This window comes from Sphaeramia orbicularis, chromosome 8 (assembly GCF_902148855.1).
Source record: "Sphaeramia orbicularis chromosome 8, fSphaOr1.1, whole genome shotgun sequence".
NCBI lineage: Eukaryota > Metazoa > Chordata > Actinopteri > Kurtiformes > Apogonidae > Sphaeramia > Sphaeramia orbicularis.
This window is the reverse complement of record NC_043964.1, coordinates 49132915-49148240: the sequence shown is the minus strand read 5'-3', so window position 1 is coordinate 49148240 and position 15326 is coordinate 49132915. Positions and strand designations below refer to the sequence as shown.

At 34.2% G+C, this 15326-nt stretch overlaps 1 protein-coding gene across 2 annotated transcripts; it reads left to right on the top strand.

The window, feature by feature from the left end:
* The first annotated feature begins 2312 nt into the window (after positions 1-2312).
* nosip (nitric oxide synthase interacting protein) lies at positions 2313-15101 on the top strand. Of its 2 annotated transcripts, none has more exons than XM_030141543.1 (10): positions 2313-2411; positions 2616-2703; positions 4428-4533; positions 4647-4728; positions 5900-6035; positions 7960-8111; positions 10437-10553; positions 13197-13267; positions 13364-13472; positions 14150-15101. In XM_030141543.1, exons 2-10 carry the CDS (start codon positions 2634-2636, stop codon positions 14219-14221), a joined length of 915 nt encoding a protein of 304 aa, XP_029997403.1. In that variant the 5' UTR covers positions 2313-2411; positions 2616-2633; the 3' UTR covers positions 14222-15101. The 2 variants fall into 2 exon arrangements, with proteins under 2 accessions (XP_029997403.1, XP_029997404.1); XM_030141544.1 differs by having other exon boundaries at positions 2346-2430; positions 2612-2703.
* Positions 15102-15326: the final 225 nt, after the last annotated feature.

Genomic DNA, 15326 nt, shown 5'->3' with positions numbered 1-15326 from the left:
ATTTATTTATTTATTATACAGATATATGGTCTATCCAAGTTTTATTTATAAACACACACACATTTATATAATGTATGTATGTATGTATGTATTTATTTATTTATTATACAGATATATGGTCTATATAAGTTTTATTTATTAACACACACACATTTATATAATGTATGTATGTATGTATGTATGTATGTATGTATTTATTTATTTATTAATTATACAGATATATGGTCTATCCAAGTTTTATTTATAAACACACACACATTTATATAATGTATGTATGTATGTATGTATGTATGTATGTATGTATGTATGTATGTATGTATTTATTTATTTATTATACAGATATATGGTCTATCCAAGTTTTATTTATAAACACACACACATTTATATAATGTATGTATGTATGTATGTATGTATGTATGTATTTATTTATTTATTAATTATACAGATATATGGTCTATCCAAGTTTTATTTATAAACACACACACATTTATATAATGTATGTATGTATGTATGTATGTATGTATGTATGTATGTATGTATGTATTTATTTATTTATTTATTATACAGATATATGGTCTATCCAAGTTTTATTTATAAACACACACACATTTATATAATGTATGTATGTATGTATGTATGTATGTATGTATGTATGTATGTATGTATTTATTTATTTATTATACAGATATATGGTCTATCCAAGTTTTATTTATAAACACACACACATTTATATAATGTATGTATGTATGTATGTATTTATTTATTTATTATACAGATATATGGTCTATATAAGTTTTATTTATTAACACACACACATTTATATAATGTATGTATGCATGTATGCATGCATGTATGTATGTATGTATGTATGTATGTATGTATTTATTTATTATACAGATATATGGTCTATATAAGTTTTATTTATAAACACACACATTTATATAATATATGTATGTATTATACAGATATATGATTATATAAGTTTTATTTATAAACACACACATTTATGTAATGTATGAATGCATTTATTTATTTATTTATTTATTTATTATACAGATATATGGTCTATATAAGTTTGTATATTTTTTCATTTATTTATTTATTTGTCACAACTTCCACAGGATTTTTTGTCTTTCTCAACTTATTATCGTATCATCCTCTCTATACTGCATTTTTCCATGAAAATCGGATATTTTCCTAAATTAACCGATCATGTAGATCAGGGGTGTCAAACTCATTTTATTTCAGGGGCCACATTCAGCTAAATTTGATCTGAAGTGGGCCGAACCAGTAAAATAATAACATAATGTCAACCCCAAATGTTTCTCTGTTTTAGAGCGAAAAAGTAAATTTACATGATGGAAAGGTTTACATCTACAAACTATCCTTTCAAAAGATGTGAATAACATGAACAAAGTGAAAAAATAAGTGTAATTTTAACAATATTCAACCTCAGTTTATCATTTATACATGTACATTATAACTTATAGATCACAGTGGATCTACAAACACACAAAACATTTAGTAACGGACAGAAAATTGTTAAAATTGTTCTTACTTCTCTTAAGACATTTCAGGTTATTCACATTTTTTTTGTGAAATTATACTTTGTTTTAGTGTAAATACATTAAAATATTTACATTTACAAGAGAAAAATTTGGAGTTGTCATTATTTATGTTATTATGATGGTATTTTACTGATTTAACCCACTTGAGATTGAATTGGTCTGAATGTGGAACCTGAACTAAAAGGATTGTTAACATCTTAGTGTAATTTTTGCATTTCACAAATTCATCCCAAGGGCTGGACTGGACCCTTTGGGGGGCTGTCTTTGGCCCCTGGGTTGCATGTTTGACACCTGTGATGTAGATGTTCATATAAGCTCAGGGTAAATTCAAAGGTTATTAAATCAAAACAGACAAAACTGAAGAAAAAGTAACGTTTTCTGTCAAATACATCATTAATCTGAACATAAAGTAAGCATCTGCATCCACTGCTATTTCTCAAACTTCATGGGTTTTACTGGTGAATAAATGTTGCAGAAGATGACTGTGTTTCTAAATGGGTCGTATCTGATGACCATGAAAAGATGACAAACTGCATTTTACACCAAGTATTTACATGTATTGATAGAATTAATGGATCAACAGGTATTAAACATTTTAGATCAGTAGATGATATTTGGTGAATATTTGGGCCTTTATGGGTTAATGTGTTATTTCTTGGTTTATTTTCTGCATATCCCCTTCCACACGCCAGTCCAGTCCAGGTGGGGGCAGTAATGAGCCTTTAGGTAGTGTTACCAGCCGCCAATAGTTACAGAAGAAGACGAAGACCCGGAAGTATATTGTTCACATCCACAACACGGGTAAAAAAAAAAAAAAAAAAACAAGGAATTGTGTTTCGACAGGTAAAACTCTTTATCCAGTTCTGGTAATGTCTCTTACACATCCGTTTGTAAATCAGCTCATTTGTCTTCTTTGTTGTTTTTAACTTCTGACTCCTGTAGAAAATGTACATGGGAACTAGAGCTGCAAACTGCTAAGCTAATGCTAACTTCAGGTCGATGCAACATAAAGTATTTCTCATTTAAGCTTCTAACTCCTTCTAACAGGAGTTTGTCTGAAGTACAATGACTCGCCATGGGAAGAATTGTACAGCTGGAGCCGTTTACACATACCATGAGAAAAAGAAAGATACAGGTGAGAGCATTCATGACGATCTTCCACTTTATTTTACTCTCTTCATAAATGTGTTTTACCTTCGTGGATAATATTAGTACTATTACACTGAGGATGGTCCTCTACAAGTTCTACATCCAAAACCCTAAGTTACTTTACTTTAGACGTAGTTACTGCTGATGGTAGAATTGACAGCAATTCTCAGCAAATAGATGTTTAGTTTATCCCAAAAGTGTATGAAAAGTAACTTCCTGCTCTTATGACGTAAAAATGTCCCGGTACGTGTTTCATTGTTTCTTATTGCTAAAATACACACACACACACACACGTATGTATGTATGTATATATATATATATATATATATATATATATATATATATATATATATATATATATATATACACATACACATACACACACACACATTTATTTATTTATTTATTTTCTTCCTGCTGCGTTAAAGAGGCAGAACTTGATGGTTTTTAGCGTCACTGGCCAAAAAATCCCAAATTCAGTTAATTAATTAATTTATTTTTAATCATTTTTTCAAATTTGTTTTCATTATGCACCTCAGAAGTACAATACAAAAGAAAAAGAAAGAAATTCACATTTTATAATACAAGATTCTGTGACACACAAAGTATAAACCCCACCCCCCCAGAACTAGTGGCGACCCCCATACCAACCCAAAATTCAGTTTCTAGTAGTTTTCGAGGGCATAAAGATTCTGCATCTCTGCTTTGTCTCTTTTTTGTTTTCAGGCTGTAGGAACTCTCTTCTGTGCTTCAGATTCTTTGTAGATTCCAGGTGTTTGCAGACTGTAATGTGAAATGAATATGAATTATACAGTTCTACTTGTCGACTAATAATCAGATTCCATCAGACACCACCTGCATGCATGTCCACAGCTCCTAGTCTGTGTGTTGGTAACAGTTGATATTTTTATTCAATCTTTTCTTATAAAATGAGAGGAGAGAGTTTGAGAAGCTTAAATAACTTAATTAAAGTTAATGATGTCTTCACCTAATTTGCATATTATTGGAAATGTGCATGTAATTATAAAGAGCGATGTAGAAGAGAGGAATAACTTTGTGGGAGAGACAAAAAGTGAGTATAAAACATCCTAAATATGTTTAGAACTGCAAATGAACTATACTGTGTCAGTTTCATTTGGTTTTTAGCCTTACGGTCCACTTAAGAGCCTACAAGTCACAGTAAAACATGAACATTTTTAACCATAACATTTTAAATGTTCAGTCTACATTAACAATCAAAATAGAGACAAAGAGACAATAGAAGAAACTGTCAGTGTCAAAGGGAGTGACTTATATTCGGTGCAGTGATTTGTTTTAGACAAAGAACAATTTGCACCTTCACATCAGAGTCTCTAAAATATTTGTGTTTTAGCGTTTGTGTCACTTTTCAAATTTGCTAAAAGTCTTGTTGCATTGCTAAGGTAGTCTGAAAAGTTGATAAAGTACAGATTTTTCATTATTTAGATGTTCTGAATAAGTAAACAAAAGTGTTAAGTTGGCATTAATGAATGGGAGGGTGTTTACTTTTCATAGTTATTGTATCAGGGATCTGTATCAATGAGCCAGTTTAGTTTTTGAGAAAATACATCATTTGGCTAAACCTTTTTGCAGCTCCCATTGGTATCATTTAAGGAACAACTTCTGACATACAATCTTAACAACACATGATCAAATATAGTCCTAAGTATTCCCTGCTTCCTTTCTGCTCAGCGGCGTCTGGTTATGGAACACAGAGCATTCGACTGGGCAAAGACGCCATCAAAGACTTCGACTGCTGCTGCCTGTCTCTGCAGCCTTGTCAGGACCCTGTAGTGACGTATGATTCCTTCTACAAGGCACACACACACACACACACACACACGTGTCACATGACATTAACAAGTGATCACAGATGCATATTTTCTTTCCTTTCTCTGTTGATATCCTTAGTCCAGATGGATACCTGTTTGAGAAACAGGCCATTCTTGAATATATCCTGCACCAGAAGACAGAAATTGCCAAAAAAATGAAGGTAAGATCAAAAAGAAGGCCTGAAAACAAAACTGTACAGAAATTTTGTTTGAAAGGAATCAGTTAATATTAATTAATTCATATTATCTATTGTATATGGTGACAGATTCCTTGCAGTTTTGTGTTGTTTGTGTCTATCATGAAGTTGTTGTGCCTTTGAGCCTGTGGAGTGCTCTTTGTTATTTATAGAATAGAATAGAATAGAATAGAATAGAATAGAATAGAATAGAATAGAATAGAATAGAATAGATCTTATTGTCACTGTCACAGTAACAATGAAAATCAGTTTAGCAGCTCAGTTCAGTTTAGCAGCAAAACACTTGGTGCAAAAGGGACTGTATAAGAAAAAAATAAATTAATAAAATAACTGGCGACATGTCCAGGCTGTACCCTGCCTTCACCCATAAGTAGCTGAGATAGGCTTCAGCGACCTCTGTGACCCTAGTGAGGATAAAGCGGTTTCAGATAATGAATGAATGAACGAAATTTTAAAAAATATCACAGAGTATTAAGAAAAAGTTGGACTGTGCAAAGGCTTCAGAATAAAATATTAAAAAACATGTGCTACTAAAGTACTACTCAAACTTCTGAAATGAACAAAATATACGAAGGCTAATCTATGCAACACCTTGTTGTTCAGGAAGTTCATATTACACTAGTTAAGTATTCCAGCCTGAGGATATGTTTGCGTAGATGTCTACTGTGATCACTGGAACAAAGCCAAACCACAGATAGATTAACTGTAGAACAGTGAAGGAAATGATTCACCACTAATTTATATATTTTGTTTGTTCTACTTCATGTTGATGCTGTATCTGATAATAATCCAATATTAATATTTTAATAATTATATGTTGTAATATGATAATAAATGATAAGTAATAATAATGTTGAATAATTATAAATTATACATTCATATAAATCTTTATAATAGTTAATATTGTAATATATTAAATAATATATGAACTTGGGCATTGAAGCCAGGCTCCTTCTGTTTGTAGGGTTGTAGGGATGTTTTGACCAAAAGAAATTCTAAGATTTGTGGAGTGTTTTTTGTGTTTTTGTCATTTTTTTGTTTGTCATTCTGTAATCAGGACAAAAATACAATGTTCAGTTCCTGCATAAAATTCTGAGTGCTCTGCTGTCTTTCTCTAATATAACAAATATCCTAGGCATATGAGAAGCAGAAGAAAGCCCTGAAGAGCAATAGCCAGCTCGAGTCCAAGTCACAGGAAAGAGAAAAGATGGAGAAGTTTAAAACCAGGGAGAACAGCATTGTGTCCAAACCCATCAACCCATTCACCTCTGGTAAGGACTGGAAGGAATGGATTCCTCTTTTTCGGCTTAGCCTGTTAAATGAACCTGTCTTGTGTCTATGTCATTAGTTAAAATATACCTCATTCCTTTGTATCTATTTATAATTTAGGTTCATAGTCAGAATTACAGTATGCAGTATGTGTAATCTAAGAGTGACTCGTAGGTTTAACACCTGATGATGCACCACAAAAACCACTGAATTTGACAGTTTTCCTCACCTATTCCCCCCTACATTTGCTGCTGACAGTTTCAGAATAGCGTATTCTATCTATAGTCGGAGGCCCAGTACGCTTATTCCAATCGACTGGTAGATTACAAACGTAGTGCGGAGAGATAGTGTAGCATTCCCCCCCAAAAAATTTACTGTTAGTCTCTCATCTGTCCTCCCTATGGCATTTACCACGTGACTGACACACAGGGCGACCAGTCTGACATTTCTAACACAGGGTCACCACACACACGCTCATTGTAGTGCTGCAAAACTCCAACAAGCTAACTAGTTAGCCTTCCAATTCATAAAATGATAAAAATGAGTGGAAGAGCCGGACCAAGTACTGTGTGTTTTGTTGTACATGTAATCTGTTCTGTTGCCCATCCTGTTTGTGTGCTGCCTCTTGACTAGGTCATTCTTAGAAATGAGAATCAGTCCTCAACTAACTTACTTGGTTAAATAAATGACAGTAAAAAGCCACAAACTTACATGTTTAATGGGAAGAGGACCTTTTCTCACCAGGTCATATTCAAAGAGCATTTATCAGATATGTCAATCTATCGCTGCTATTCCAAAGTAGTAAAATGAGGTGAGGTACTTTTGAAGTGGTTGTAAAAACTACAACACTGACTTCCCTCTGAAAATCAAGCTGAGGTTGAGGGAAGTAAAATCACGGTTAGCTGGGCAGCTGTCATTTTTCCTACACGACTGAGCCCGTTTACATGTATACTAATTCTCTGATCATTATGGGATTTCTGGAGTTATCAGATTATTCAAGTGATCATGTAAACAGTATAACCTGATATGTTTTATCAGATAACAGCAGTAATCTGATTATGTGAAATCAGATTAACACACCTGGATTTCTCCTCAGTACTCTGATGTCTTCCTGCATGTATACAGGCTAATCTGATTCACATCTGCGCATGTGTAAAAACAATTAAAATCGTAGAAAACAGAAGTTATGTCATCAAATGTGAGTTGAAGACAATAACAGGAAGTTTGATTCTACCATCATTGTGTATGTACGTACTCTGAAAGAAGTCCGATAATGGACTGGAGTGTCTAAACCAGGATTTTTTGATTATCGCATTTCTTAAGTGAATGTTAACATGTGAGTTCTGATTATTACAATAATCGGATTACTCCCAGTTATCTGATTTTTATGGTCATGTAAACAGGCTCAATGTTAAATCCAAATACCATTCCACCATGACTGATGATGCATTGGAAGTCTGCTTTTGACTGGAACCAGCAGCTAACACTAGCAGCTCCTGTACTAGTTTAGATCATTTTGACTTGGTCATTTTAAAAGGAGCTTGTGGCTAAAAGCAGCATTCTACAACATTTTGAAAAATTCATACATACCGAAAAACACGGTAATCTTTTTGTTTTGTTTTTCACATTATTTCAGTAGAATTAATATCAATCAGTCACTCAACCAAATTTTATGTCAGTAGTGCCAAATCATAACAATTTTCTCATCACACTTTACATTTAGAGCTGGTGTAGACTAGAATCTTAACCCTAAGGCACCATAGTTTTTTTTTTGTTGTTGTTTTTAATTTTGATATCAAGATTTCAAAAAGCTGTCTGTTTCATTCAGTTAAATTGCTTGTCGGAATATTGCAACTTTGGCGCTTAAGGGGTTAATAAGCCAATTCACAGATAATTCACAATACTTCCAACTGTTTTTCCTCTCAGGGCAGACCAAAGAAAGTGAGGTGGGCAGGACAGACCGCCACTCAGCAGAGTCCTCCAGTGCTGGTTCATCTGCATCTTCCAGTCAAAGCCTGCCCAGTTTCTGGATCCCCTCGCTGACACCAGAAGCTAAGCCTGCCATGCTTAAGAAACCAGTGCGTGTGATCTCTTTCAGATTCCATCAAGGCTGCAGATCTACTGTTGTATGCAGATCCAGATGAAATGATCAGCTCTGTATTTGAGCAAAACGTCATCTGTAATTTTACTTGGAAAAGCTTACTTGGGGCTGTGCTACTGTGCAGTAACCTGGTTCTTCTTTATATAACAATATAATTCAGGCAGTGTTGTCCTGGAATATGCCTGTGGCGTCGCAGAAGGAAAGAAAACAATGATAAGAAAACTTTAGCATTAAGTATATACAGATAGTCAGCTGACCTCATTGTTTGGACACGTCTGCCTGGTCCTTTTTGGTTCTTTGGAAGGTTGCTAACATTGAAAAAGCTCAAAGTATGTTCATGTCAGCCATGATAAGAGCTTTCCCCATTGTCTAACTCCAAATGCAAAGGAGGTTCAGTTTTTCCTTAAGCATAGGCCATCCTTTACAAAAATAGAGGAGGCAATGCCGTCCCACAGTTTACTGCAGCAGCTGTCTGTCCATGAGAACCAGGAGTCAGCATGACAGACAGGTGTGGCATAAGATGGCAATGCACATCCTGTCTAATATGATAATATAGTTTTAACTTTTACAGTTGATGCAAAACATGAAGTTAGACCAGGCTTTTCAAATTCATTTTCTTTCAGGTTCCACATTCAGCCCAATTTGATCTCAGATGGGTTCCGGACTGGTAAAATAATAACATAATAACCTATAAATAATGACAACTACAAGTTCTTCTCCTTGTTTTAGTTAAAAAAACAAACCCCAAAGACATTAAATGATGAAAATGTTTGCATTAATAAACTATCCAAACAAAAAGATGTGAATAACCTGAAAGAATTGAAATTTGTTAATAAGAAAAAGTGTAATTTTAACAATGTTATGCCTGAACTTATCATTTATGCATGTACATTACAGATTGGAGCTACAAAGGCACATAACACTTAGTGACAGGAAGAATATTGTTAAAATTTCACTTTAGACATTTCAGGTTGTTCATATTTGTTCAGGTTATTCACATTTTATTGTTAAAGGGTAGTTTGTTAGTATAATTATTTTCATATTTTAATGTTATTTTTTGCACAAAAACAAAAATTTGGAGTTGTCATCATTTACAGGCATAATGTAAAAAAAAAAATTCACATTAAACAAGAAGAAAATTTGGAGTCATTATTTATAGGTAATTAATCTATTCTACTTTAGATCAAGGTAACAGAGAGATAGACATAGAAATAACTTTTTGGCCGGGCAGTGTATTTAATGTGTTGTCAAAGGTTGAAGTATCTGTAGGTGAGTTTTTCTCACACACAGCTTTTAGGACTTTGTAGGTTTTAGAAGCTGGGAAGACATTTAAAATGTAAATAAAAACAGAATGCAGTGATTTTCAAATCTCATGAACCCATATTTTATTCATAATTGAAACAGAAAACATAAAATATTTGTGAATGTGGCTTGGCTTAAGAGTCTGGTTTGTCCAGCTCTAAATGTAAAGTGTCATGAGATAACTTTTGTTATGGTGTGACACTATATAAATAAAATTTGATTGGTGACTGAATTGAGGAAAAAGTACCATTTTAAGAAAAAATTGCCTTTTATTGATAGTATTTACATTTGATCATATTCGGATGGAAATAGGTTGTAATAAACATTACATTTTTAGTATTTAATTTTCAACCTGTCATTTGTGCCTCCATTTTTGGTGTTGTCCCCAGGGTTTACTTTGTATATCTGTTAATGTTGGCACAGTGTAAAAGTAGAAGGCAGGTTGACCCTAAATTCAAAGATCAAACTGGTTTTTGGCAGGACTCAATTGATGTCTGAATTTTTTTTTTTAAGTAGTTTTCCATCTTTTTCAGCTCAGTCACAGTTTGGTTAGGTTTAGATATCAAAACCATTTGTTGTTGTTTAGCTCATGATTTGTGCAAAACAGACTCTCACCACAACAAAAACAGAGTTGTACTCAAAATGAAACTTCTACGTGCCTTAAAAAAATAAATAAAGGACATTTTTAGGAATCAGGTTTTTCAGGAATGCAGCTACTCAATATTTTAGTGTTCTATGTTTTTCTTTAGAAGGTTGGACCTAATTAATCTGCTGATTTCATTTATGATAAACATCAGACTTGTGGTCTTGACTAATTTTCAGTGTGTCATTTGTTTTCATTTTTGGATTTATTTCCAGAGTTTGCTTTTTGTATTTTTAAATTTTGATCCTGTTTAAAGCCCAGACTGTCCCTAATTTCCAAGATTACTACTGACCTTTAGAAATGTCAAATGATGTCTGACTGTCTTTGCTCTCTTCTTCTTCTCCTGTTGTCTGTCAGAGTAAGGCTGTACTCTGTCCCATGTCAGGAAAACCCATTAAAATGAATGAACTTATCACAGTCCGCTTCACCCCACTGGACGCAAGCCTGGACCGAGTGGCCCTGCTCACACGCCAGGTTAGTGTACGCTGACCTTCCAACACTGGTCACTAGTATCAGCAAAAAACCTCAGGCAGCAGCAGCGTGTGGTCTCTCAGGATAGCAGTCAAAAAAGCAACAGCTCAGCAGTTGAAATAAATGGTTAATATAGTGTAGAGCTGCAACGATTAATCGACTAGTTTACAAGTAGTCGACTACTAAATTAGTCGACAGGTCGTTAGTGTCATCATGCATTTTTCTTTAAGGAAAAATGTTTATTTCATATATATATTTAATTCATATATCACTGATTGAAACTTTTGAATATTTAGTTGTTTGTTTAGACACTGGAATTATTATGGACAAAATGCACATTTGTTCAAAGGAAAAAAAGTATTTCATTGCTGCTGCAACATTTGTTGAATATTGAATTGAATGTTTGTTTCACAAACTTTGTTATGTATTGTTCACCAAATGTTTCTGTTAAAGGACAGAAAATGTATTTTATTACTGCAATCAATGTGAATAAGATAAGCCATTGTTTTTGGGGGGGTTTTGCAGGTCATAATCTGACTATTCATTCCAGTAGTCAATGACTAGTTACTTTTGAAATAGTCGTAAGTTTCAGCCCTAATATCATGTAATGATGAGATTGTAGACAAATTCACATTTTTGAAAGCAAAGTTTAAACAGATCTTTCAATGTAGAATCTGAAAGTGTCAAACATGGAAAAACAAATCTAGTGTGATGCCTCTTTCATGTGGAAAGAACAAACGTCTTGCAACTGCTGAGCTCTTGACCTGTCTTTGAAACTAAGGGCCAGATTTACTAAGGCATCGCTAATTAGCAAGAGTGCAAGCCATAAAAGTACCTAAAGGAGGAGGCACTTTTTGGAGGTTATTTACTAATGACTCACAAAATTATGAACACAGACTACAGTTAATTTCTATATGATTTGCAATGCTCTATTGAGACCATTTAACGCAGAGTCAGATTACACATAAATACAAATGATGAGGGCGCCGGAGTCTACTAAGAACATAGAGAAGGTTTTGAACATGTGTTTGTGCCTGGAAACAACATCTTAGACCACAGAGAGGGAGGGGTTAGGAGATGAATGAGACCTAGTCTAAAATACTTTAAAATCACATGTCCAACCTGTTCATAAAGGCAGATCAGGATCACCATTGTACAGGAGGTATAAACAGGAGGGGAAATGTGCATTTAAAGGAGGAAGTAAAAGAAAATGACATAAGACACGGCACAAAGGAGACGCACAGAGAGGGGACATCTGTAGGCTGCTAGAGAACTGAACTCTGCCTTAAATTCACAATTCACACCACTGGTCAAATGTTTGTAGTAAACACATTTATTCTATATAGCCAGTAGGCTATTGTTTTTTTTGTTTTGTTTTAATTCAGAAAGGCAGAAGAAATGGGCCTGCCAATATTGGCCACAGAACCAGGAAAAAGACTTGAAAATTAAAATGTTATCAAGCTGAATATTTCCATATATTTCAAGTGAGTTTTTTTTTAATTAGTATTTTTTTACATGAAACCTTTATATGTGAAAGTAACCTCTGCTTGGCTTGTGGAGCATCCTGGTAATCTGGTAACGCATGTCAGTATGTTCCAATAAAAAGTCCAACATCCAATAATGATCTCAGGAGTAACTCATTTGAACTGTTCTGTAGATGATCTTAAGGCGTACTTTTTTATGACATTAAGTAATGGCACAATCAACTCTGAATCAACAGTCACAAACCTTGTAAAATTGCATCGCACAAATAATGAAATACTCTGCTCCACAGAATCTGTACTTTGAAATGGGAACAACATGGGACAACAATGGGAACAAATAGATGAGCAATTAGGTCAGATACAAAAGTAACTGTATCCACACCTTTCCAGCACTAACTTCCCTCCTGTAGTAAATGTCAGCTGTAGTTTTTTATCGCCAACAGCAGGTTTGTGCTGGCACAAAGCCTTAGAAAATCTGGACTTAAATTTGTGACAAATGTAATCCTATTTCCCTCCACCAGCTTCCTGCATTTACAGGATCCAGTTTAAGATTTTACTGTATGCTTTCAAGGTCCTGAATGGTTTGGCACCTCCTTACCTTTCAGAGCTTTTAACTGTGCACATTCTGGCCAGAGAAACATGATCCTCAAATCACCTGATTTTAGACGCACTAAAAACCCGTCTGAAGACAAAAGGCAACAGATCCTTTACTGTGGCAGGTCCAAGGCTCTGGAAAAACTCTGCCCCAGCAAATCACATGTGCACAGTCCAATGAGCACTTTAAAGCTCTTAAAGAGGCACCTATTTGCACTGGATTATAATACAAGTGTGTGACTTTTATTTGTTTGATCTTTAGATGCTATTTATCCTATTACTATGTATCTGTTTTTTTGTTGTTTTTTTTTGTTTTTTTTTATCAGTTTTAGTATATCTTGTATTTATTCTTATTCTACTAGTTTTTGCATGTCTTGCATTTATATCTGCAGCTTTGTAGAGCACTTTGGGCACTTTGCGTGGTTTTAAATGTGCTATAGAAATAAATTTGACTTTAATCATATTGTGATACCCATTATGAAGAATGTGTGTCTTCCAGTAGCAGTAACATGTAAGTACCAGCTGCATGTTTACCCTCTGTTCCACCTTTAATTCCCTTCTTTCACAGGACAGGTATGTGTGTGCTGTAACCAGAGATGTCCTGGGCAATAGTGTTCCTTGTGCTGTATTACGTCCATCGTAAGTAATAAGTCTCTTTGTTTTGTTTTGGTTTTTTTTACATTTAGCTACATATTTTTTTATGGATATAATAAAAACACTCTCTTCTGGATTCAGAGGTGCTGTTGTGACTCAGGAGTGTGTGGAGAAGTTGATAAAGAAGGACATGGTTGATCCTGTGGCTGGAAGCCCCCTGTCAGACGATGATATCATATATCTTCAGAGGGTATGTGTCCCATAGTTTTCTAATCCGTACTGATGTGTATTATAATTAACCCTCGTTTATCCCACCCATAGGGGTTCCTCCTAACCACCAAAACTGCATAATACATGCAACGCCATAGTAATGTCAAAGTGTTTTTCATACAGTTTATTTTTAAGGGTTTTTGGGGGTTTTTTTGTATTTCATCAACTTGAGCCCTAAACAAAAATAACAAATACTCAATAACTGTCATATTTGTAACCCTTTAAATGCCATGTTTGTAATGTAAACAAACCATATTTTTGATGCAAAACCCCCCACAAAAAACAGTTTTTTCCTTTGAATATACAACATAAAAATTGATTACTTATTTTTTGATTTTTGCATCCTGGCATACTGTATGTCAATGATTAACAGCAACATTGGTTAGTATGCATCATTATTTTTGTGCTGCAAAAAAATCATGCAAAAATGAACAACTTTTGAATTCTCATCTAAAACAAATTGTGAAAAATAGTATGACCTTTTATGACATGAAGTGATAAATGTGCATAATATATTCACCCGTATACCCAAAGGGAATTCACTAATGCTTTTATTTTCACAAATCTGAAAGTCTGTATTTGGACTTGTTCCCTAGCGTTAAAAAAAAGTGGCGATCTTCTGCAAACCCTGTGTCATTCTCCCTTTTGTTTTAACAGGGTGGAACTGGATTTGCTGCGTCTGGAGTTGATCTTCGAGCCAAAGAGACTCGTCCGGTCATGCAAGTGTGAGATGATAAAGGATGTGTCTGTGTACGTATCATAGTTCTGTGGTGTGATGGACAGTCAGGCCCAAAATAATGTTACCAACTGAATTTAACTAAGCAAGGGTTTCTTACGAAACCAATCCATTTGGACTGTGTCCTTTGAAATATTAGAGTTCGAACTTTTTTTTTTGGCCAGGCTTTGTATATTTTTTTTACTTTTTTTCCTGTGAGAGTACAGTTTCATGTGAGAATACAAGATCTTACACTTTTTTTCTAGTGCGTTTTTGTTTTTCCACATATACCGTTTATATGTGTGTGCTGACAAGTTTTATTTACCCATGGTTTTGTAAGTAGAATTTTCATTACATCATTCATGACAGTGCAAGATTACATTTTGTGTAGTGATGTAATAAGCAGAATTGTGACGTCAACAGTCATTTTGTGTTAGCCTGCTGTAAAATAATTGTTTGTACTCTTATGGCACTTCAAATAACATATAATGAACCTGGTGTGATAAGTGTACACGTAAATCTTTAATCTATGCGACATGTGGATAAAGAAATCAAATTCAGTAGAATAGTTTAAGTATTTGGTGATAATTTACCACCATGATGACAAAAACGAATGTGCCCAACTTCATTTAAGTTCACCAATAACAATGTAAGTTGTCTGTGATTGTCAGGGTTTATGTTTTAAAGCACTGGTTTTAGTTACAGTCATTTGACATGATGGTGATCTCTTCACAGTATTTTTGACAGGTGATTCAAGCTAGTTTCAAGTTTCTGTTATTGGATTTCAAACATGCACAGATTAAAATAAATAAATCCAAACAGTGACTGGATGATTTTATTGGACAGTTTCACATGCATCTTCTGACAAACTCACAGTAAAGTATATTTGACAATTTACACTGAATATACATTCGCAGCGGGTTTTCCAAGTTAAGTGTGGAATTCTAAAACTGAGTAACATTATTCTTTTTGCTCAGGTAATTTCACAGTTCATCATGACCATCGACTGTCATGCCTCCATAGTCAGTGATGGTACTCGTCTTAATGTAATCTATGTTGTCCAACATCTCAGAAAGAGTGAGGAGGCCGTCCTGAAAATGAAACACAAGTGACTTATTA

Coding starts and splice junctions, on each gene's coding strand:
- nosip (XM_030141543.1), top strand. CDS start 2,634: ATGACTCGCCATGGGAAGAATTGTACAGCTGGAGCCGTTTACACATAC. Junction 4,729..5,899: donor AAATTGCCAAAAAAATGAAG/GTAAGATCAAAA, acceptor CAAATATCCTAG/GCATATGAGAAGCAGAAGAA. Junction 10,554..13,196: donor TGGCCCTGCTCACACGCCAG/GTTAGTGTACGC, acceptor CTTCTTTCACAG/GACAGGTATGTGTGTGCTGT.